Source organism: Poromitra crassiceps, assembly GCF_964638095.1.
Source record: "Poromitra crassiceps genome assembly, chromosome: 6".
In the NCBI taxonomy this organism is placed as follows: Eukaryota; Metazoa; Chordata; class Actinopteri; order Beryciformes; family Melamphaidae; genus Poromitra; species Poromitra crassiceps.
In genome coordinates this window covers 44,711,827-44,736,954 of record NC_139627.1, presented here as the reverse complement: position 1 = coordinate 44,736,954, position 25,128 = coordinate 44,711,827, and the positions used below count along the sequence as shown (strand labels likewise).

At 44.2% G+C, this 25,128-nt stretch overlaps 1 protein-coding gene across 3 annotated transcripts in view; it reads right to left on the bottom strand.

Moving 5' to 3' along the window:
• Window positions 1–25,128, bottom strand: part of acvr2aa (activin A receptor type 2Aa) — a gene marked incomplete at both ends in the record, with an annotated part of 80,440 nt that overhangs the window by 39,740 nt on the left and 15,572 nt on the right. For all 3 annotated transcript variants that reach the window (XM_083638545.1, XM_083638546.1, XM_083638547.1), the window contains one exon: window positions 10,690–10,912. In XM_083638545.1, coding sequence (XP_083494671.1) covers window positions 10,690–10,912 — 223 coding nt within the window. The remainder of the gene's footprint in view (window positions 1–10,689; window positions 10,913–25,128) is intronic.

Below are 25,128 nucleotides of genomic sequence, written 5' to 3'. Positions count from 1 at the left end.
CGTCCGGCAGGACCTCTCCGCGTTGGTGCAACAGAAACGCGCAACATACAACAGCATCATCGAGTCAATGGATATCGCTTTGGCGTACTGTACCCAGCGAGACTCGTCATAACCATTGATGGACAGCGGCGGAACAAGAGCTCAAAGTGAAACTGCCGAATATCTTTTGAGTTGGACTGGTCAATAGTACTGTGAGTAACTAAAATAAAAAAATAAAAAACGGAATTCTCTCTTCTTTAGCACTCTTTCTAACTATAAATCCACTTCTGTTTTAATTTCCTCTCTTGCCCTCTTTTCACCACACCGCGGACACTGTGTGCACTGTAAAAAAAACAAAAAATACCACAATGTGTGATTTTGTCTGGGGATTAGTGACCTGACTTTTGTTTTGTTGAAATGTTAATAAATGGGAGCTTCCCCAAACAGCCATCTCTTTCCCGACAATCCCCTCTGTGCACGAAGCCTTACATATGGTAATTAAACATCAAAACACCCGCGGCTTATAGACCGGTGCGGCTTATAGAAGAAAAAAATAGTCACCTTTGAAGGTGCGGCTTATAGACCGGTGCGTCTTATAGTCCGGAATTTACTACATACAGAGCTTATGTGCTTGTAAATATATATATATATATATATATTAGGGCTGTCAATCGATTAAAATATTTAATCGCGATAATCGCATGATTGTCCACAGGCCCGTATCTAGCTATGAGAACAGGGAGGTCCGGACCTCCCCTAATATTTCAGAGAAAAAAATAAAAAGCAGGTGGTGACATGAAAGAGAATATACTGAATAATGACATCACAACAGTATAATCCTAATGTTGATTTAGAATGATATATTCCTCTAAATATGGCTAAAAAAGGTTAAAAAAAATATTTTTTTTAATTTAAAATGATATATTACTCTAAATATGGCAAAAAAAGGGGGGGGGGGAACCTCAAAAAAATTTCGGCGGCGCCCTAGCGGGGCCTGCCCTAGCGGGGCCTCCCCTTGCTGGACCTCCCCTATTTCGAAACCCTGGATACGGGCCTGATTGTCCATAGTTAATCACGATTAATCACAAATTAATCAATTTTTTTTAATCTGTTCTAAATCTACCTTAACCGATGTAGGCTACCTTAAACCTGAGAGCTTTGTGTAAAGATGCACTGTTGTATTAATATGGGTAGCTATTATCATTAGTATGGGTAAGTATTTGGCCATCGGTAATATTGTTATTATTGCTACTAGTTACTGGGAATACACATCTCTCAGGCTGCACTGTGAAGTTAATTGGTGCTATCCTCTACAGCAGAGGTTCTCAAATGTTTTTCAGCCAAGGACCCCTTACAAGATAGAAAATATACCGGGGACCCCCTCATTCTGATTTGTGATTTTGGGCTAAGCTTAATTGTTTCCACGGTAACGTGCTTGACTGTTGATAGGTTTGTTATTAGAATGTAATCCATGAACCATTTAGATTTAAAGCATAAACTATTTTCGTTGAACTATGAAGATTTTGCAATTTTTTTTTTTTTTTTATTACATTACATTTATATTACGTCATTTAGCAGACGCTTTTGTTTTGTCCAAAGCGACTTACAATATCACAATTTGTCAACAGTACAGAAAACCACTATGCAACACAATCAATGACAGCCAAGATATTTTGATAGACTAGCACCATGTAGGAAGTAGTTTGAGAAGGAATAAGTAACATGTAGCATTTTATTTTTTAATAAAAAAAAAATAAATAAAAAAAATTACCTGAAAATTTTTCGCGGACCCCCTGGCAAAGTGCCACGGACCCCTGGGGGCCCGCGGACCCCCATTTGAGAACCACTGCTCTACAGTACATCTCTCGAGCGACAGACAGGAGAAGCTGCCTGCATGCGCTCTCCCCCCTCTCTCTTTCTCTCTCGGTATCTCTCTCTCGCGCGTTCCCCGTCGGTCTCTCTCTCTGGTCTGCTCGCCCTCCCTCTCTCACTGCCTGTCTGTCTGTCTTGCTCACTTTCTCTGCCTCTCTCTCTCCCTCTCTCCCTCTCTGCCCCCCCCCCCCCCGCCCCCCCCGTTCTCCGTCTGTCTCTCACTCTCTCTGCCACGGTGAGAGACGAGACAGACGGGGAGAGCTGACGCGCTCCCTTCCCTCTCTCTCTCACCCAAAATGCAGGGCATCTTTCTCAATTTGAAGCTGAACTTGCCAATATACCCATTTTCTTCCTCCTTTTCTGCTCATGGAGCTTTGTTTCTGCTTGCTAGCTGCAACGTTACTGCTTCCTGATTTCCCAAACTACGGGTCGGACCAAGGCTCAAACTTCAAAGAAAGTGCATGCGTTAATCGCGCGTTAAAAAAAATAGTGGCGTTAAAAGGAATTTGAGTTAACGCGCGATTAACGCGTTAACGCTGACAGCCCTAATATATATATATATTTATAAAACGGCTCTCTCAAATCAAGCAATCTGATTGGTTCACTGCCATTGTATAAATCCCGTAACCCACTCTCATAACCCATGGCCATGGGTTATGAGTTGCCATGGCAACTCTCTTACTAAAAGGCTTTGGTTACCTCAAATGACAATGTAGAAAAAACAAATGGCGGAGACAGCTGTCAGATCCTTGTGAATCGATCTTCGCTTATAACTTTACTAATACTTCGCAGAAAATTATGTTTTGTACAAGAATAGACGCAGGCTAATGTCTTCTTTGCAAAAAAAATGCTGTTAACCCCGCATTTAACCCCGTAACGTTAGTTGGTGTCGGGCTTTGCAGAAAGCTCTCGACTTCTCAGCAAGCGCTGAGAATGCAGCGCTGCGCTCGAGCTGCGTGTCGGGCTTTCCAGAAAGCTCTCAGCTTCTCAGCAAGCGCCAGGATTGGCCAATGTCAACTTCAGTCTCCAGAACGATCCAATCAAATCACCCGCACGTTCTTGCGGTCCCACCTTACAGTAGTGTTTCAACTGACTCTATCAGAATGACATGCCAGTCGGACTTATAGTATTATTATTATTATTATATTATCATACTTGGAAACCGTTTTATAAAAGCAATATAGCACTCGAGCAGTGTGTGTTGTGGCATATATCTGCTGCTCAGCAGATATATGCTATATGATGCTATATGATATATGATGCTACTGTATATGATATATGCTCAGCAGTTATCCCACTCGGCCTGCGGCCTCGTGGGATAACAGCTGATCAGCGGGATATATTTGCCACAACACACTGGCTCTCATGCTATATTGCTTAAATATATTATGGCTGTCAATCGATTAAAATATTTAATCGCGATTAATCGCATGATTTCCATAGTTAACACGTTCACTGCCAATGACGTGTTAATACGTCAAAAAAAATCCAACGGTTGACTGCCAATGACGTGTTAATACGTCAAAAAAATTAAAAAAAAAAAATTTGACCGTGGGATGTGCATCTAACCCTTTTACATCTCTTATATAAATATTGGAGCCACCGAACGTGTACAACCCATTCCACCGACCCACTAAGTGGCGACAGTGCTCTCCCAGACTAGAAAAAGCAGAGCCAAAACTGCAGGGGAACGCGCGATGAAACCATTCTCATACTGTAGAATGGATTGGCGAAAACGCTTTCGCTTTCACGCTGATTGCTGGCGGTGAGGGATTGCAAATTTGCATAATAGATTACGGGTGGAACACACTTTGAAACACGCAGCATAAATAAGACCAGAATCGCAAAAGCTTCATCAAAGCTCTCAACCGAAACTCCAAGAAACGAGCGAGCCCATCCAGACTTGCACAGCGGCCGCCAGCAGACAGGCACAGCAGCAAAGCAGTGAGCCTGGTGACGCGAGGTTACAGCAGCAACAGAAACGAGCTTGTGACACGCCCGCTGCAGCCAAGAAGAACACACACGGAGGGAGGAGTTTGAAGGAGAGGGGTGTTTCCTGCTGTTATGGAGGAAATTACTGTTCAAAACTATTGTTTAGATGTCTGACGTCTTACTGATGCCAAAAATGAATGGTTAAAGTGACTGTTCTATCGAATTTCACAAAAAGCCATTTATCTCAGAATAAATTTTCAGACGCTGAAACCATGCTGTATTCAAGTGCTAATGCCTACATAACTACTAACTCTACAAACTAACTCTTTTAGACAGAGAAAGCACACATTCTATTAGTTCTTTTTAGATATTTTGTGTTCACAAAATCTTAGCAGAAAAGAATCCTCAGGTCTTGAAAGATGAGCCAGAATCCTCAAAAAAACCCTCTGGCAGAAGCTACCTACAGTAAAAAAAAAAAACAGCTGGCAGTGAATGTGTTAATCACGATTAATCGCAAATTAATCGCACAATTTTTTATCTGTTCTAAATCTACCTTAAACCGATATTTTTCAAGTTTTTAATACTCTTATCAACATGGGAGTAGACGAATATGCTTGCTTTATGCGGATATGTTTATTATTATTGGAACAATGACAAATAGGCTACTGTCCAGAATATTCTTCAGAATAACCTCAAGGGTGTGCATGCTGAACCATACTGTGTATAGTGAAGTAGAAGCATATAGGCTACTGTAGTAAGCTGCATAATTAGCCTACTGTCATCTGAAGAAAAGAGCACAGGAGCAGCTGTCTGCCAGCTCTCTCCCCCTCTCTCTCTGACTCTAGTCTGATCGCCCTCCCTGTCTGTCTGTCTGTCTGTCTCGCTTTCTCTGCCTCTCTCCCCCCGCGCTCCGTCTGCCTGTCTCTCTCTCTCTCTCTCTCTCTGCAACGGTCTGATCGCGCTGATGCGCCCTCTCTTTCTCTCGCTCACCAAAAATGTGGGACATTTTCTCAATTTTAAGCTGAACTTGCCAACATTACACCCATTTTCTTCCTCCTTTTCTGCTCACGGGGGTTTCTTTCTGCTTGCTATCAACGTTACTGCTCAGTGCTTCCTGCTTTCCCAAACTACGGGTCGGACCAAGGCTCAAACTTCAAAGAACGTGCATGCGTTAAAAAAATTAGTGGCGTTAATAGGAATTTGAGTTAACGCACGTTAACTCAAATTCCTATTAACGTATATATATATATATACATAGAGTGTTTCCCCTACCATTCTACAGGCCAGGCGGGCCCGCCAGGCCAACGGCGCCCCCGCCAGGCCAGAAAAAGAATTGCAAAAAAAAAAAAAAAAAAAAATCTTTACTCACTTTTGTTTACTCACACAGATACTGTTGTCTGTATCTGTGCGAGATGCTCTGCTTTGGTGGGGGGTGCAGCTCTCTGTTTTAACCCAGGACAACATGGGGGAATTCACTTATGAATGCTGAAAGGCGTCTGTGCGGATTAACTTTTTTAAACTGTATCTGCGAGTACTGCCCGGCCACTTTACCTGACACAACATGGAGGACACGCAGAATTTATAACAAGACCGACAGAATGCCTCATTGTCACCCAACAACTAGAGATGTTCTCTCTAGTTCATTTGCATTTCACCTCAAACAGGACACTGCTTTCAAGTCTGAAATTTACCGTACCTAGATTTGCTAGAAAGATTAACATTTCAGCTTTTCGCTGCTAGATGATGTCACTAGGTTATTCCAGAGCTATGTCGCAGTTTATTTAACTACTGTTGACAAAATGTACATTGTAATGCCGAGTACACACTATTCGCTCCAAGCCCTCTGCGATTTGCTTCACTCACCACCAGCCAAAAACAAACAAAACAATGGTAATCTATTGAGTGGCTAGTAAAATTTGAACAGTCACTAGCCATTTGGCAAGTGAATAGGGATGTCGACGGCTAACCGTTAACCGTTTAATCGCCCAGAACGTCTCTGACAGGTTAATGTCGGTTAAACAGTTAATTTGCATACGTGTTGCCAATGTAGCAATCTTTTTCCTCCGTGGGAAACAATGTTAGCCTAAGTATATTAAAACATGGCACAGGGTTAAAGTATTACTCAATTTGAATGACTTATTGTGCAAACTGACTAGGGATGCACAGATATATTGGCCGTATTATTGGCCTTGTTGACTGCAATCGGCAAAAAAAAAGATGCCGTTCACCAATTGCAGTGACCGATATCAGTTGGGTCACATAATTTGTTGTTTGTTTGTTTCATAATTATTAGGGGTGGGGGGGGAAATCGATACACCATAGTATCGCAATATTTTGCCTGACGATATTGTGTCGATATTTGGATGCCAAGTATCGATATCAAAAATAAATAAATAAATAAATAAAATAAATTTGCATGCCATGCCAGGCCACCAGGCATCTGCGCCCGATGTTGCAGTCCGCGCCTGCAGTGGCGTATTGAGTCCAGAGAAGCTTAATAATGTAGCCTACATTTTGGGCAAAAACAAAACAAAACAAAAAAACACTGCATGTTTTCCTTCTGGTGAGGTCAAGGAAAAGGTAGGAAAAGGAGTTAGACAATATATCGAAATATCGCAGTATTCAATATATCGCAATACCGGCGATATCGCAATATCGCAATACTATCGTATCGTGACTCAAGTATCGTTTTAGTATCGTATCGTGGGCATCTGGTGATTCCCACCCCTAATCATTATATTACAGTATAATATAATTTGTGCTCGACATTCAAAGATAGTGTGATGAAGGCCAGGCTCAGATTTTAAAACAGGTTTTCTTTGTTTCCCTGTCAAAAAAGGCATAAAAAAACATATTGGTATTCGCTATCAGCCAAATTGTTATTTTAAACATCGGTATCGGCCCAGAATTTTGCCATCGGCGCACCCCCAAAACTGACCAATATCCTTCTTGTTATTGCAACCGGACCTTACCCGTTTTGGCACTGCCAACTGGCCAAGAGCCCAATTCTGTTGAGGTGCACGTGTGTGCATGCTTCTTACTCATTTATTTTTTAACCAATGCCTACTTTGTTTCTATAAAAGAAAAGAATGTGGTTCTAAGTCAATACATGTTGCCAACCGAGGAGATCTGTTTTCCTGTAATTATGACCAATCCAACCTCCTTTCCTTTCATGTGTGACCTGGACATGACACACTTTTCCTTTCCAGTAAGAGGCACACTTAGAAATGCAGAGAGAAATTGGCCCATAATTTGTTGCTCTGTACAGGTCTATCATGTACAGCAACATGTCACGTGCGATTGATTTAATTTGGTTGAAGATGGTGCTGCTGGAAAGTGACTCAAATGTGATACAGTAAATGCATTTCTGAATGTCTTTGCTGACATGCAGGCAAACCTCAACCTGTGCAAAGAATGTTCACTGGTCAACATTGTTGGAATGTGTTGCACATTACATTCTTAAAATTGTAATAGCCCGCAGCAACAAGCAAGACACACCCATTGCTCAGGATATGAAACAAAGAGGCAATGTCAGTTGCATAAACTACTTGAAGTCTGCCTACAATGAAAACAAGGGTCATTTGACTATAGAGACACTGCGGAGCGCGTCATCATTCAGAAACCACGCCCAAAACGGGGGAAAACACAAACTCCCGTCCAATCTCCTATGTCGCGTGCATGGTCGGGTCTTGCACAAAAAGATCGTATATACGGAAGATGAACACTCCAACTTACTTCATTGACAGCAACATCCACATTTTTCTTCTCGCCAATTCTCAATGGCTTCCTTGTTTTCCTCGGCAGTACAAAAAAACTTTAACTGGCGATTTGTTACATTTGTTGTCTGCGCAGCCCACCACACAACAGCTTTTAGCTATGTTTCATTCAAGGAAAATGACGCTGGTGTGTGGGAGTGAACGGAGCTTTTCCCCCGTGATGGCCGTGGCCTATTTCATCCAGTGTCTCTATGGTCAACTCAGCCCACGTCACAAATAGCATGGAATGTGCCACTGCCTTGACACATTCTGCTTTATTCTCAGCGTGTTCATTCAACACATGTGATCCATGTAGCCTGGAGAAGCGACAGACACATGATGCACGCAATGTGTCACATAATTATGGGCTGGATTCATACACAAGACACGGCAACACATTAAGCTGCCAAATGAGCACTTAAGCGTTTCACTTTATACTGCAAGACGATGTGCTCCTGACATTTAGAAGCTAATCACAGTCATCTGTCACACAAATGTGACTCTTCACAAACCTGTTTAGCTGGACTGAAGCCTTTTTGCTATAATGGGCCCTTTCTGTTAAAGGAACAGTTGACACATGAAAATTCTGCCAGTTGAAACACAGGTGAAGTTTGTCCATATAAAGCCCCTTTCAGATTGGCCAAACAAGCCACTAATATCCGCAAACTACTGGCTTTTTCTTCGGTCTAAAAGTTACCAAGCCGTTCCGTGATTAGCGCATCAGCTGTGAACGGCACACGATATAAATGTTGGCGGTGTCCCAAAGCATTATTTTCTGCACAGTCTTCTTCTTCTCCTCTTGATTTAATGTATTTGCTGCCCCTTTTCTGGCATGATGGTACGCGATTGACTGAATATGCCAACAGATAAAGATGGGGGGAAAACGTGCATCACAGCACTCTTTCAAGGTTGAGACAAGTGTGTTTAGGGATCAACAGTAACTGCACGGGCGTCAAGTTGGCCAGAATGTAAAAGTCCGCTTTAGGGCTTTCAAAATAGAACCCTTATTGTAATGTTAACCTGAATATTAATTTTGACTAATGCTGTACAGCCACAGTTTCACACCATATGTAATCTTAACATCACAACGAGTATTTTGATACAAGGTTTGCTGCTTCGTTCGTTGAAATATCTTTTACTCCTCCAACATGAATCAATAGGCTATTACATTTTATTTGCTGCGTCGCGTGTCACATTAGTTAGCCGAGGCGCACACACACACACAGGGCCCGAAATTAGAGCCCGCCACCCGCCAATGGCGGGCATATTTTAGCTTTGGCGAGTGACATAAAAGGTCTGTCCGCCACGTGGCGGGTAACAAAATAGTCATGTAAAATAATTAAAACTGCGGTGTGTTTTGGTCTTACGACAGTCGCCTTTATTGCAGCCCCAATCTCTCCTTGCCTCTCTGGCCTCATTTTTGGCTTGTTTTGGCCGACATCACATCCGCTACTCTTCTGTGCTGACTGGCCGTGGCCATCTGCATTCTGTAGCGCCTGCTTGCACTGTAGGGAGCTAACATTACGCCGGTCCGCCTGCTATAGCTAAGCTAACGTTAGCTTGATTTAACGTTAAATGGGTTACAATGTGGAACCATATCGAGGGAGTAAGCCGGCCGCTAAAAAGAAAACCCACCGCGGCTTTCTCCGACGAAAACGATGAAGTGGGAGCGAGAGCGGGACCACCCATCAAAAGAAAGTTTCGAGAGGAGTGGAAGTTGGCGATAGTTTGATGTTTCAAGAGACTGGCTACAGTATGATGCTGGGGCTGTAGTGATGAGTTGTTCCGTGTGCCGCAAGTATGCCAAAAAGAAAAATAGAAACAACACATTTGTCATCGGTAGTAAATCAATGAAGCTGGAAGCCGTTCGTGACCATGAACAGAGCCAGTGTCACATTGGCTGCAAAGAGGAGAAGTAGAGAGAGGGTGATGAGTCTGAGGAGTTATGTTTACACAACCTTCAAATTTACTTTTGTTCTGTTAAATCCTGCAAAGAGGGTAGAGAGTGAGGAGTGATGATGTTTAACATTAGGTTACAATTTAAGCTCAATATTGACTTGACATGTATTGATAAGATTGACTTGACATGTATTGATTAATCAATCATCAATCAATATATTAAAATAATTAGCTTCAAATTTTACTCTGGCCTCTTATTTAAGTGTGTATTCTTCAACGTAATACCTTATCTACTTGAAATGTACTGAAATTTTTTTATATATATGGATATATGTGACACAAAAATGTGTTTTTTTTTTTTTGGCCGGTAAGAAATATGCTTGGCGGGTAGATTTCTTCCATCTACCCGCCACTGGCCGGTGGGTCAAAAAGTTAATTTCGGGCCCTGCACACACACAGACTTTTTTTAAATAATCGCACCCTTTTGCGGTTATGTAATCGCACGTGCTGACATCGCGATTGTGATTCGATTAATCGTGTCGTGCAGCACTAAAAAAACGTGGTACTTTTGATGTAAAAAGGTATATCACAGAGTTCACCCAAAAATGAAAATTCTGTCATCTACTCCGACTCATGGCAGTTGAAACACAGGTGAAGTTTGTCCATATAACACACATGTTGGTTGCCAGCACAACTGAAGAGAACAGGTCACTATTGACTTCAGTTGTAGTGTACTGAAGTCAATAGTGACTGGTTTTCTCTCCAGTTGTGCTGGCAACCAACATGTGTGTTATATGGACAAACTTCACCTGTGTTTCAACTGCCATGAGGGGGAGTAGATGATGACAGAAACTTCATTTTTGGGCGAACTGTTCCTTTAACCAATGCCCTAGGCTATTTCCTTATTTTTTATGGCATTTTCAAAGACAAATTGACAGGCCTGATATTCAGGCTGCTGACATCACAAAACAGGATCAAAAGACCATCTGCACATTTTTCTTGTTACACCATCAAATACTTGGTATGAAATGGTATGATACAAATGATCAAGGCTTTGACCAACTTTGTATTGAAATATTACGATCGCTTCAATTTCAGTTAGTAATCTTATTTAGAGAACTCTCAGTTCTACATAGATGCAATCGGAGCGTCTGGCTCCACCCACAACCAGTCTAAATAGAGCGACCCACCAACCAAGTAGCTTGCAGAGTGAATTGACGGTAACAGACACGGAGCAAACACTAGATGATACCTGTCGTAACAGTTCACGTCATCCAGCCAGCAGCCTTGCTTGACCACCTCCACCGTGCCCGACACATTCCTCCAGGTGGCGAAGCAGTGGAGCCTCTTGTCCTTCTCCCCCGTTTGGGTGGAACAGGTCAACACCCCGCTGTGGTTGCCGCGGCTCTCGGCCGGCGTGGGGTTGTAGTTGTAGTGGACGCACTCTTGTGTCTCTGAACGTCCCAAGATAGCACCTGAGGAGCACAGCGAGCAAAGGAGGGGCTTAGTTAGCAAGGAAGGTTGCATAACATCGGAAACTCAGACTAATGCAGAAATTCAGGCATCAGAAGATTTCTGTCCGTTGTGTTGTTTCGGAACGTCAATGCTGTCAGTGTCAGCAGACCACTATTCACCTTATATAGCCCCGCCCACTTGACCCGTTTGTGTTACGACTTCCTGTTCAAAACGCCTGCTTTTTTACCTGCTCAAAGCAGAGGTCGTCTCTCTGGTCAAAGCTATAGTGACTCAGGTGGAAGCAGGCTGTGGGGATAAGCTCTGCCACAGGAAGTGTCAACACAATCGGTACCGATTGTGTTTACACTTCCTGTTAGTGTCTCAAGTAGGGATGTCAACGGTTAACCGTTAATCGATTAACCGTCGCTAACGTCGTTGTTCGGTTATTGCTGTCGGTCTATCAGTTAATATTAAAAAAAAAAAAAAAAAAAAAAAAAAAAATTTTTGTCTATTTACTCAATGAGCTCATGCCCAAACAAGGCGTGTCTATTTAGATGCTGAAATGTTAATGCTTTTTGTGTTAGAAATTCTAACACAAAAAGAATTTGTGTTGAAATGTTGATGCTTTTTGTTAATGCTTGTTAATGCTTTTTGTGTTAGAAATTCTAACACAAAAAGCATTAACATTTCAGCATCTAAATAGACACGCCTTGTTTGGGCATGAGTTCATTGAGTAAATAGACAAAAAAAAAAAAAAAACATTTTTTTTTTTTTTTTTTTTAATATTAAAAAATTATGAATTAACCGATAGGTTAATCGATTATTAGCGTCGGTTAATCGAAAGTGAAATTAACCGAAAATTGACATCCCTAGTCTCAAGCAAGATTGTCTCTTCTACATAAGGTGAATAATAAATGTCACACTATCACCCCCCCCCCCCCACCCCACACACACACACACACACACACTCTCTTTGCTCGAGACTCGCTTCTGTTGCCAGAGTGGAGAAAGGAGTCTATCTGTGGCGCTGCAGGGTGCATAATATACTGATGATCACTACCAGAGACGTCTGTCTGATGACAGACACAGAGATCTCCAGTGGAGAGCCCTGGCTGTGGCCCTGTAATTAACCACTGCTAACGAGTGGCGCCTGAGAGAAAGTCACTTCACACGCTTCCAACACACTGATTTATATACAGGGATTATTACAGGTGATGTAACACACCCAAGAACAGCCATCTTGCTCTTGAGCAGCAGCGGCTGTTAACAGCTGATTGCATCTGTGAAGTTACAACTTGTCCATCTCAACGAATCAGAATAGACATTGTGCATTTCTGTACTATTCTTTACTGGGAACTAGGCTAACCACCACTGTCTTATTCAAGGAAGACTTGGCTGTTTTTCAACCCGCTTTGTATCGGTACAATGTGGGTAGTATTATGCAGATGAACAGTGTTTACTGTCACTTCATGTTTCATGTGCCCAGAGCTCTGCAGTTCACTCCAGAGCTCTGCAGTTCACTCCACAGCTCTGCAGTTCACTCCACAGCTCTGCAGTTCACTCCACAGCTCTGCAGTTCACTCCACAGCTCTGCAGTTCACTCCACAGCTCTGCAGTTCACTCTAGAGCTCTGCAGTTCACTCCAGAGCTCTGCAGTTCACTCCAGAGCTCTGCAGTTCACTCCACAGCTCTGCAGTTCACTCCACAGCTCTGCAGTTCACTCCACAGCTCTGCAGTTCACTCCAGAGCTCTGCAGTTCACTCCAGAGCTCTGCAGTTCACTCCAGGCACTTCCGTCTCCAAATGACGCGATTTGCATCATTTGAAGACGTGAACACAACAGATGTTCTGCTCGAGGGCAGCTTTTCGAATTACAGATTTTTTATTTAAATGTTTTATGTATGCACGAATCCACGGAGAAACGCATCGAGAGCCTCAACGAGCATTAATGACCCAGCTGGTGGGGGCGGAGTTTGTGCAAGCAGATGAACCAGGATTTCTCGGCACAGAAAACATGGAGAGAACACGCCGATGAACACTGTTCTACTACTGACATAATGATACACAGCGAGTTGAAAAGCAACAAAGCCTTCTTTTAACACTTACAAACTAGAGTTAGCCATAGCTAGTTAGCTGCATGCAAAGATTAACATTGGTTGCTTTGCTATATTAGTTTAGTTAGTTAGTTAGCTAGCTAGCTGGCTGGCAATTAGTTCAGGTGAACTGCGCTGTTTCGGAGTAGAGACTAGGGCTAGAGACTCTGAGACTAGGGCTCAAGACAAGATAGTTTACCATGTCACAATAACCAACATTTGAAACAGATCTACCCCCATCAGACTCCATTTAGTCACTTCTACATGAATGCTACTGAATGACTCCACAGACAACTACATTTTGCAGCTAGCTCTCTTTTTCTGGCCTGGTGGTTCTAGATTGACACATTAGTTACAGATCTACTGTTTTTTTTTAGCTCCAAACACTGTTTGAATCGCACAGTGGCGAATATATTGAAGTGCTGTGAAAATGGCCCCGTTCTGGAGTCTGAACTTGGAAGAGTCAGAGCGTCAGCGCGGTGACAGACGGAAGGTGGAGAGGCCGAGCTGGGACCTGACACATCAGCTGTTTTGCCCTCACATTAAATCTGGCTCTGGTGGTTCCACGCTTTAGTCATTTGCCTGCATGCGTGAGAAGGTCTGCATCCTTTTTCCACAGCAGTAGGCAGGTAGCACTGTCACCACGCTGATAAGTGACATCACCCCACACTGTATACGCTACAGCGCTGATTTTAATCTCTACTCTGGATGGCAATGACTAATAGAAATGTATTGCACAATCTTCTGACGACAGCCACCAAAATTCCTGTGCAATATTAAAAAGACCCCCGCAGTGTCTCTAATAATAACAGATAAATACAACTATAGACCTGTAAGTGTGTGTAAGTAACATTTTTATTTATTTTATTTGGGGGGACAAGGCACATTAACATGACGTAAATGTGCCAGTGTTATTAGCCAGATGGCTAATTTTCAACTGCTGTGCCGTGGAACTTCAGTTCGATTGCGAGTGACACACGTGCGCGCACAGTCCGCACACACTGCCAGGAATATTAACCTTCGATTAATATTAACCTTTTGCATGTGTTTGATGAGGGAGGATGAGTTTAAATAACTACTACATTTATGTGTAATTGCAGGATTAGGAAAAAATAATAATTGCATGATTAGGAAAAAAAAGTGAAATGTCACGATTAGGGGAATGGGGGAAGCGAATTTCAGAAGTGCTACACTACCTCTCCTCTGGGTAGAGCCATGGCACTGTGAAGGCAATAGAGAGCAGAGGAGGTACAGTGCCTGAGTGCTCTGCCTCAGGTGAGCAGGAGCCACCTCCTTCACAGAGGAGGTACGGTGCCTGAGTGCTCTACCTGAGAGGAGCCAGGTGAGCAGGAGCCATCTCCTTCACAGAGGAGGTACGGTGCCTGAGTGCTCTACCTGAGAGGAGCCAGGTGAGCAGGAGCCATCTCCTTCACAGAGGAGGTACGGTGCCTTAGTGCTCTACCTGAGAGGAGCCTGGTGAGCAGGAGCCACCTCCTTCACAGAGGAGGTACGGTGCCTGAGTGCTCTACCTGAGAGGAGCCAGGTGAGCAGGAGCCATCTCCTTCACAGAGGAGGTACGGTGCCTGAGTGCTCTGCCTGAGAGGAGCCAGGTGAGCAGGAGCCACCTCCTTCACAGAGGAGGTACGGTGCCTGAGTGCTCTACCTGAGAGGAGCCAGGTGAGCAGGAGCCATCTCCTTCACAGAGGAGGTACGGTGCCTGAGTGCTCTGCCTGAGAGGAGCCAGGTGAGCAGGAGCCATCTCCTTCACAGAGGAGGTACGGTGCCTGAGTGCTCTACCTGAGAGGAGCCAGGTGAGCAGGATCCACCTCCTTCACAGAGGAGGTACAGTGCCTGAGTGCTCTACCTGAGAGGAGCCAGGTGAGCAGGAGCCATCTCCTTCACAGAGGAGGTACGGTGCCTGAGTGCTCTGCCTGAGAGGAGCCAGGTGAGCAGGAGCCATCTCCTTCACAGAGGAGGTACGGTGCCTTAGTGCTCTACCTGAGAGGAGCCTGGTGAGCAGGAGCCACCTCCTTCACAGAGGAGGTACGGTGCCTGAGTGCTCTGCCTGAGAGGAGCCAGGTGAGCAGGAGCCATCTCCTTCACAGAGGAGGTACGGTGCCTGAGTGCTCTGCCTGAGAGGAGCCAGGTGAGCAGGAGCCATCTCCTTCACAGAGGAGGTACGGTGCCTGAGTGCTCTGCCTGAGAGGAGCCAGGTGAGCAGGAGCCATCTCCTTCACAGAGGAGGTACGGTGCCTGAGTGCTCTGCCTCAGGCGAGCAGGAGCCACCTCCTTCACAGAGGAGGTACGGTGCCTGAGTGCTCTGCCTGAGAGGAGCCAGGTGAGCAGGAGCCACCTCCTTCACAGAGGAGGTATGGTGCCTGAGTGCTCTACCTGAGAGGAGCCAGGTGAGCAGGAGCCACCTCCTTCACAGAGGAGGGTGTTAGAGGATCTCCTCGGGGGACTCTCCAGCACAGCCACACAGACAGAGCCAGAGATGGACATGTACAGAAGAGAGAGCGTCTCTCCCACTCACCAACTGTCCACTGAAGTGTTGGCAAGAAAATGCCAGCATTTATCCAACATGGCCAAAGATTAACTCACAGTTCCAGGCAGCTACCTCAGTCCCAAGTGAGTGTCCTCCACCACCCCCCCCCCCTCCCCCAGGCCCTCCAAAACTGTTTGGAGAATGTTAGTTTAACAACGTTCAGATAATAACAGTTTATTGTAAAGAGGTTCTTTTTTCCCCAAGTAAAGAATGAGAAATAAAGAGGTAAAGAATAAAAAAAAAAAAAAAATCACTACATCGGTAATCTGTGAATTTCCCCCCACTACAATCGGTATGGGTCTCAAAAATCCCATATCGGCCAGGCTCTAGTACCACCTCCGTCTCATCTTGAGGCAGGAAAAACCCTGACTAAAAGGAGTGTTCTAGAGTCACAATTGGTTTCCATTTAAACTGAAGTTAACCCTGTTCAGCGTGCATCGTACCGGATCATGAGCAGAGTGTATCCCAACACCCCTCACTTTCCAGGCTTGCATAAGAACGCCGGTGACAGAAACCTAGACTGCTGCGGTGCTGTGATTTACTTGCTCTTGGATCAGGTGGGGTCAGATGAGATGGTAATGGGATAGCATTCCCATTCAGATTGCTGAATATCGTATTCTGCACAATCACTGCGAGGGGGGGGGGATGGACGGAGGGTCATTTACTGTGCCGTCTTGTATTGCAACACAGCTGATTTGGTCCAAGTTAGTCTTCAAATGGATCAGATCTCAATGGATCAGATCTCAATATAGGCCTAATGAAAGCATGCAGCTTCAGTTCACTTTCATTTGGCAACATTTCTGTATGATAAGAATCTGTGTGACTTTTTCCGCGGCACAGGCACGGCATGTTCTGCATGATATAAGTACTGGCAGACTGCACCCCTAGTAACTTGCTATGTCCATAGTTAAAGATTGCAGGGAAGCCATCCCTGTTATTAGACTCTGTCTTGTTTAAGTATAGGCTAAGCCTTACGGTTTAATCTGATCTAAACACAGGGAGAGGATTTTGAATATGAAGTACAAAAACGTGGCCTGCAGGCAGCATAATGTTTGGAAGAAACAACAACAACACAAGCTGGTTTTGTGGTTAACCCTGACAAAACCTGAAGTGGTTCCTCTGACCGACTAGAACAGGCTCATTCAGTCAAAGGATGTGGGGGAGGTGTTTTGACAATAGGAGCAGCAACACTTGTGCCTGCAAAGATGGGGAGGCCACAGAGCACGTCTCCAGGCCTGGGGCTCCCCGTTTTAGAATTGAATGGGAAACTATTCAGACCAAGTCACAGTGAAACTATTTTGGTTTGCCGTTTGTAGATCTTGAAGAATGTCATACTTTGTTTATGTCTAATAACGATTCGTCTTTTCTGAGTACTTTTTCGTCCTTAAAGCCCCCCTCCAGTGGATTTTTGTCATTGTTAAGATATTTCATGTGTTACTGTGTTTTTCCCTGCTCTGCTGATTAGCCACAGTGTTCCCCAGTGTATTTCATTGACAACCTTATTTGGGGCTCAACGTCTTAAAACTAATGTGTTGGTCAAAACGGGTGATGATGTCAGCCATTATGTATGTCTAAGTAACGAGTGGCGTGTCATCGACAAATACAATATTTACAGTAAATAGCATCTGCCGTTAGCTAGGTGTTAGCCGTTAGCCGCTACGTTTGCTAACTAAGTGTACACCAGGCTCAAAACGCCACGATACGTCACTTTTAAACTGATCCGAGTTACGCTCTTTCCATAAAGTCCATCAGCTTTGATATCTGTTGGCCAGTTTGTTGACAATGAGCAATATTTTTGCTTCTAAAATTATGTTTTTCACAGAAATATGACCGGAATCCAGTATGGCCGCCGCTACTTCGGTTTGATCGCAGACAAAGAGTATACTGAAGACAAGATGAGTCGCTGCTTCTTTTACAACAGCGCCTGCATGCAGTCTTAAAGTGGAGCAAACTATCTTCGGTTCTTATCAATCTCTACGGTAAGCTCTTTGGCACAAATTGTGACATGCGTTGCTACAGCGCGAGCAGCACATCTACGTTTTCATACAACATCAACGTGGAACAGGTAGGAGGAATTGACTGGAGGGGCCTTTAATGACAGGCAGAGGCACCAGTCGGTCTGTGACTGTGACAGCGAGAGAGAGAGAGAGAGACAGAGCGTTCCAAACAGCTGCCTGAGGTTAGTCAGCAGTCGGCAGGCAGCTACATAGCGAAATGCCTCTTCATACCTCGTGTGTCTAACAAGGGGCAAGGTGCCGAAATGCCTCTTCATACCTCGTGTGTCTAACAAGGGGCAAGGTGCAGGCATTTGTGCTGACAATCAATTATAAAGGACACAAAGTGGCAGCTTAACACATTGAGTGCCAGCGACGCCATATGGCGTCATTAGAAATTTACCGTAGGCTGCCAGCGACGCCAAATGGCGTCAGTAACTCAAAATTGTTTTTTTGACGGGGGGGGGGGGGGGGTCGATCTATGCCTCTTACATCGCCTCTTACAATATGATAGCTATTGAATGTGTCTAACCTATTTTACAGAACCCTTAGGTGGCGACAGCGCACTCCAGATGAGAGAAAGTGGAGTAAAACCATAGAGTAAAACACACAGAAGAAGTCGTTTGGGAAGAGGAAATCGCATCGCATCCGTCCGTATGCAGCTGCTTCATTGAAGCATAACGTAGCTGTGCCCCTGCAGCAGCCAATCTGCTGTCACAATTGAGCACCTCGTGTCCGCTGCATTCGCTGCATTCGCATGATCAGCCGTGGAGTTCTCAACTGGAAGCATGGTGACATACACGCGGGTGTAAAAAAGCTGGACTAGCGGACTTTTCACTGCTGAGAGCACACGCAGAGCAAACGCACTCACAGCAGAGCAGAGCAGAGAGATACTCCTCCCACAACGGGGGGGGGGGAGGAGGAGGGGGGGAGGTGGGGCACGCAGGACACTACAGCATATAACAGACCCAGGCAGCTGCAGCATTACATCAGAAAATATTAGCAATGAGTCAATGATGTGCTTGAAATGCTTCCTTTCACAAAAGGGTCATTATCTCAGCTCGTAGAAAAAAAGGGCTGTTTTTGGTCTAATCAAGCTATCTTCTCCGGCTCATAACTAAAGAACGGAAAATGGGATCAATAAACTTTTTTTTGCAGGTGATAGAAGAGAGTCTCATCGTTATTTGTGCGTGTTCAGTGTTTACATAGTAATTATTAAAGAAATTATATGACTGTTTTAAAATGCATTGCGGCCTATGTGGCACAGTACAGCACCTTTTGCCCAAGGGCCGTGGCACTCAAAGTGTTAATATGGAGCGATGAGCACCTCGGGCCAGGGATGTGGAAACTGGTTGCCCCGGTTCAGTGAGGAGACCGCTGGCGCCAAGAAAGGGATCTGTGATGTGTGGTGTGTGTCTTGATAGTGTTGGTGGGTTATCTTCAACCAACATTACCTGTGCCCTATGCCACATAAACTGGACTGGAGTACATGCCGGCCCTCCTAGGTGTTTCGATACGGTCACATTTTGACTGAGAATGCAAATATGTATACAGAATACAGAAGAGGAGATATGAAATTGGCATAATCTATACTGAATAATGGAAGTGGAATAAACTTGTGTAAGGAGTGATTTCCCACCCTGGACCCCCAGCACCGACCTGATCAACAGGAGGCTAATTTGCTCCCTCACCTTACATTGAGTGATGCTTGCTCGTCGGGTTGTTAAGTACAGCTTTGCAGCTGCGGTGGCTAAAACACATTGTTTTTGCTGGTGAATACACTATTTTAGCAAATAGACTGAGCTAGCAAAGCAGCTTTTTGCATGTCAGGTTTGGAATTTATCAAGTTTTCCAAAAGCTAATGACACATCTGTAGTTTATAATAAAATCATAGAAATCACGTTTATCATTATTATATCACTATGATACTGAAACTGAAAGGCAGCTAATCAACACAATTCTTTATCGATTGTTATGATTCCTGATCAATTTTCTGAGTGGAAAAAGGTTTCCTGCGTCAACGCAGCCGTTTCTTTATCTCTCGAGTCTGAACACCGTGTAGAATGTCTGCCTAATAACATTTGAACTAGGGATGCCAACAATTAATCGAAGATCGATTACTTACTCATTAAGGATTTCCTCGAACGTGAAAATGTACTCGATGGAAACAACAAAACAACAGCAACGTGCATTCTGTCAGTAGAACGGTGTTTTCAAATCAGTTTTCAATGATCCTCCAGAGGGCGCAATGATATCACTATAGCCCTTTTCAGACACATCACGCAGGCGCAGTGAACTCTCAACTCCTGGCAGCCATCTTAAGTTTGGTCTGAAAGCAGAGAAGGAAACCACACCTTTGCAATATGAAGCGGGTGAAGAGAAGCGTTGTGTGGGAACATTAATAAGAAAGGAGAAGATACTGCCGCATGCAAATACTGTGAATCGGTGTACAGCTACAACACGACGACATCAATGCTCTGCTCTATCACTCTAATGCCTACCCCACACTACAGGATAATTTGCAAGATTATGGCCAAGATTCCCCCCTCCCGATTTTCTCGGGGGTGCTCCCGATTTGAGCTGCGTCGGGCAGATAATCTTCCCAAATTATCCTGTAGTGTGTGGGGTTCAAAGATTCACAATCGGGAAGACTGCCTCTTCCCGATTGTGAATCGGGCATATCTAACATGTTAGATATTTACAACCCGACAGGCGATTGCATCTTGAGCAGAGAGCCAGTAGTAGCTGTGTTTCCATTACAGTTTTTCGCAAAATAATCTGGTCCGCGTCCGCCCGCAGCCCCACACAGAAACAAAGGACGAGGAAATTGTCATCGAGGTGAAATACCCGTGCGTCTTTGAACGGGACGGAAAACTAATGCTATACTGCAAAGCATGTAGCCTACAACAAGCGCTTAGGTCTCATATGCTTCCCGCATCGGCGAGTGTCCGCACGGAAAAGTGAGTCAAATCAGCAGACGCCCCCTCCACAAGGCACCTGTGCAGACGGTTTTCGCCTGGCCGTGCACAGTAGGCCTACACCCCGAATGGACGCGGCTGGGCGGACAAAGTGGAGTTTTCAAGACTTCCGCGAGCAGAAACCCACACAGTGTATAAAAGCTCCACACGTTTCCTCGTCAAGATTCAGTGTCTCTCATTTCCGTGTGACAGCCCAAACTTCAAGCATAATTCCAGCATAACGCTATACTGCAAAGCATGTAGCCTACAACAAGCCTACAAGATGCACCTCGACCAGCACATCCTTCAAAAACATTTTACATTTTTTTTAAATAAGATTTGTTTAGAAAACGAAATGACACAAATTTATTATTATTATTATTATCATTATTACTACTACTACACCCGGTGCGCACACTGAATAGGCATTTTAAAAGTTAACGTTGAGCCCTGCTTCCAAGGTGAATCTTCGGCATAATCTTCTAGTGTGTGGGGTTGCGTTTGAACAGACGCGATTGTGTGTGTGTCCCAAGATTGAAATGTAAAAAAATCTGCTCTCTCTGTCCTGTAGTGTGTGGGCTCTCAAGATTTTTATAATCTTCAAGGATTTGAAAATCCTGTAGTGTGGGGTAGGCATAACAGTGTTAGTGTTCTGATCAATTGGCTGGCTCCTCTTCGTCAAACCTGGAGCAACCCACCGTCAGCTCAGCGTTTAAGAGGAAGAGGTGCGACGCACGGCAGAAAACAATAACCCAATCGATCTGTGGGGTTATAGAAAAAGACATGATGCCCGTCTGTGATTCGGTGTACACCTACAACAATAATCACTTGAACAATGTTGATTCGGATAAATTGCCTGGATCCTAGTCTCACCTGGACTGGAGCTGGAGTAACTGGGCATCAGCGTTTAAGAGCTGCGACATATACAATATGTTGCTGGCTGCTGTATAACTCAAGTTTTCATTGAGGAAAAAAACACATTTGGTATTGTTTGGAAAATTTTGTATTTTAAAATTACAATTAATCGAATGACTGATCGTTAACGTTACCGATGATCGATTCAGGAATTTGCAAAGTTGGCATCCCTAATTTGAACATGTTAAAATCAATTTCAATGCTTTTTTTCTTAAAAGGATATAACATATTGCTGCTGTTTCCACCCTCGAAATGATCATTTTCTAAAGGTTACAACTACAAGTAGCACTCAGTGCTGTTGTCATCTTTCTTTATGAAATGAAGCCACGTTTTGGAGCCTTTCTTCCTCTCCTCCATGACTCCTTGCAAGTTTCCAGCAGCGTCGATGAAGAGTTTGACGTCGTGACGCATGAGTTTTTGCAATGCAATCAAAGGACCTTGGAGGCATATACGATTCCAAGTAATTGGACAATTTGGAAACCGTTCCGGTTCTCGATTCCCATCCCCAACGCACATAATCCATCATCCATCACTTGTGTAGACCCAATCCAAAATGGCCCCAAATAACCTTATTCAATATAGGCAGTATGTAAACACACAAGCCGCCGCCAACAATAAAACACACACACACACACACACACGGAGCGCTGGAGTCTTCTGCGGCACTGGTTGAGGAAAATTATTTTGGGGAGGAATTAATGTTCTAATTGCCCCTTGGTGGGGATCAATCTGGGGGATTAGTTCCGGAAACACAAGCCACCATTATCAGGATTACACAGAATGTGGCGGCATTACGGTAGGAGATGGGAGGAAGATGCTGGGGAAGATGCACATGAGTGGCTGAGGTCTCCGTGCCATGATTGCAGATCTGGGCCCACAAATTGAGCCAGACGCACACAGAACACAGATCACACAGGGCCCCTGGTTAAAAAGTCCCTGTTGATTATTGACTGCTGCTGGGCTGAGTACACCGAAGCAAGACAACAGCCACGACTGCAAGAGGAATGCTTTGAAACACAACAATTAGGCCTTTTCTTGACCCAGAAAAAGGGCTCTTGGCGGCATTTTGTGCAGGCCAGCAAATGCACGCAGTCAACCTTTTATACCATGAACTCATTTGCGGTCACCGATTTGGGATGGGCATGGGCGATATGGCCTTAAAATAATACCACGATATTTCAGGGTAATTCTGCAATAACAATATTCTTGACGATATATGACAAAATACTGAAACATATTTTATTATTCATTTCAAGAACATACAATCGAAACAAAATCACCCCCTCACATTCAGTCAGTCAACTCCAGTCCCTCATCCCAGACACGCCCACTTTCCAATGGTCTAATCAAACTCATCCACATGCTATGCCCGCCTCTCTACCCTGTTTCCCTGGAAACATGGCATGGTAAGGAATCACATCACCTGGAAATGCCACTTCAGCTCGACTAACATTTACAACGCACCTAACCCCAACTAATCATCACTCCTCATGTCCCACAGGCCGATCCATTCATGGATATATAAGGAATTAATCCATTGACTATAAGGATTACTCAATCCAATTCACAATTTTGAATTTGAGGTGGAGTATATAAAAAAAAATCATTACATTAATCGACTAATCGAAAAAATTGTCATTAGATGAATCGAGAAGAAAATAATCGTTTGGTACAGCCCTACACTTTCTCCTGTGCACCACCCCCGCAGGGTGGAATGGGCACTCCCTAAAGGACACGAGGACACAACACTTAAATATATCCCACATTTGTTTACAGAGAGCCTAGCATAGAACTTCAGCCCATATCACATTCCTGCCTGTGAAGCATCTATCCTTTGGCAACATCAAGTGACCTCTTAATACCCTGTGCTGTGCAGGTGGTTTTGCTACAGTAACAATGAAAACCCACACAGGACCGGGGTCAATCGTGCAAGCCGATGCAAATCTATACAGACATAGAAGAGAAATGGAGGGTGAGGCGCATGAACCTTTTTGTTCACCTAACGAGCTAAATCGGACTGCGGATAAACAGAACAAACCAGCCAAAGCTGGATGAGAACAAATTAAAAATGTCACGTTTGCTTTGGGGACCAAGCAATCAGGCCATGGCCTGTTCAATAACAGGTCTAGGCTAAGTACAATATTGACTATAGTAAGGTTGTAATTAGGGATGTTGATTGATCGATTATGGATTGTTAAGAAGTTGCTCGATCAAACATATTAACTGATTACTCGACAATGCAGGCTATGTGCTTTTTGTTTTTTTATTTTGCTGAAATGATTTACCACCACAAGGGCGCAATGTAACTTACAATGCTTATGCAGAGGAAAGCCAGGCGAGCAGGCAAAAAGTCCAGTGTAGGAGAATTACATCAAAAAAGACAACGGTATCATTTTGTAAACATTGTAATACAATAAAGGAAATACAACAAACTCTGTAAAAAAAAAACTGCATTTTGTATTTTCTATGTCAACTCGTTTTTTTTACATAACGATTAATCGTTAATTGATCATCAGGAAACGGATTAAAAGTTGCATCCCTAGTTTGTAATGTCATCATCATGCATGTAAAGCAGTAGGTTATGGCATTTCAGTCTGTTTGGGCCAAGTCTTGTCCGGCTCCTGTATCCAAGACTTGCAGAGCCTGTAGAGACTGGCCTGGGCTGAAAACACCTGTGAGAAAAGCCCTTTCTGGGTCAAACATGGCCGTCTTCCTCCAGATCATTGTTGGGGCAGGGGAGGTGATGAAGCAGGATAACTGGAGCTGCTGGACATTCCAGCTGGGATTAGGAGCTGTGACCTCATCCCTCCGTTCAGCCGTCTTTACAGAGTGAATAAGCTCACACTTTCTGTGTGACCAGTGCACATTACTGCACACGCTCAAGAAGGAGCCTGTTGTTGGTTACAGAGCGACAGTTTGGCTCCAGCAACTGTGTCACTGCATCCACTTCTGTGGCTGGATCCAGCCTGTCAAGGGGACGAAGTAGTGTGTGTGTGTGTGTGTGTGTGTGTGTGTGTGTGTGTGTGTGTGTGTGTGTGTGCGTGTGACGTGTGTGTGCGTGTGTGTGTGTGTGTTCATTACATTATGTGACTGAATTTCCCTCGCATTATATGGTGTTGTCTTCATGGCTTTGCATTGTTGAAGACTACTGATTCCAAATATGAATAGGCCTACTACTACCTGGATTATGTTTCTGCTCCAATTACAATCATTCAGATGTCTGCAGGTCTGGTTGGTTAAATGCTCTCCTCCTCTAGAAAGCTTCACTGTTTTGGTTGGAGCAAAATCTCCAATCAAACCTTCTCTCCAATCCACCAAGTGATTCCATGTGCATTCAACTGTATGTGGCACGTTTGGTCGCAGCCAAGACAGATGGCAGGAGGGGCTTGATAATAGAGTTGCTGTTTAAAATTCCATACTACCATCAGGCCTAAGCTCTGCCTAAGCTACGGCACATGACCATACTACCATCAGACCTAAGCTCTGCCTAAACTACGGCACATGACCATACTACCATCAGGCCTAAGCTCTGCCTAAGCTACGGCACATGACCATACTACCATCAGGTCTAAGCTCTGCCTAAGCTACGGCACATGACCATACTACCATCAGGTCTAAGCTCTGCCTAAGCTACGGCACATGACCATACTACCATCAGGCCTACGCTCTGCCTAAACTACGGCACATGACCATACTACCATCAGGTCTAAGCTCTGCCTAAGCTACGGCACAT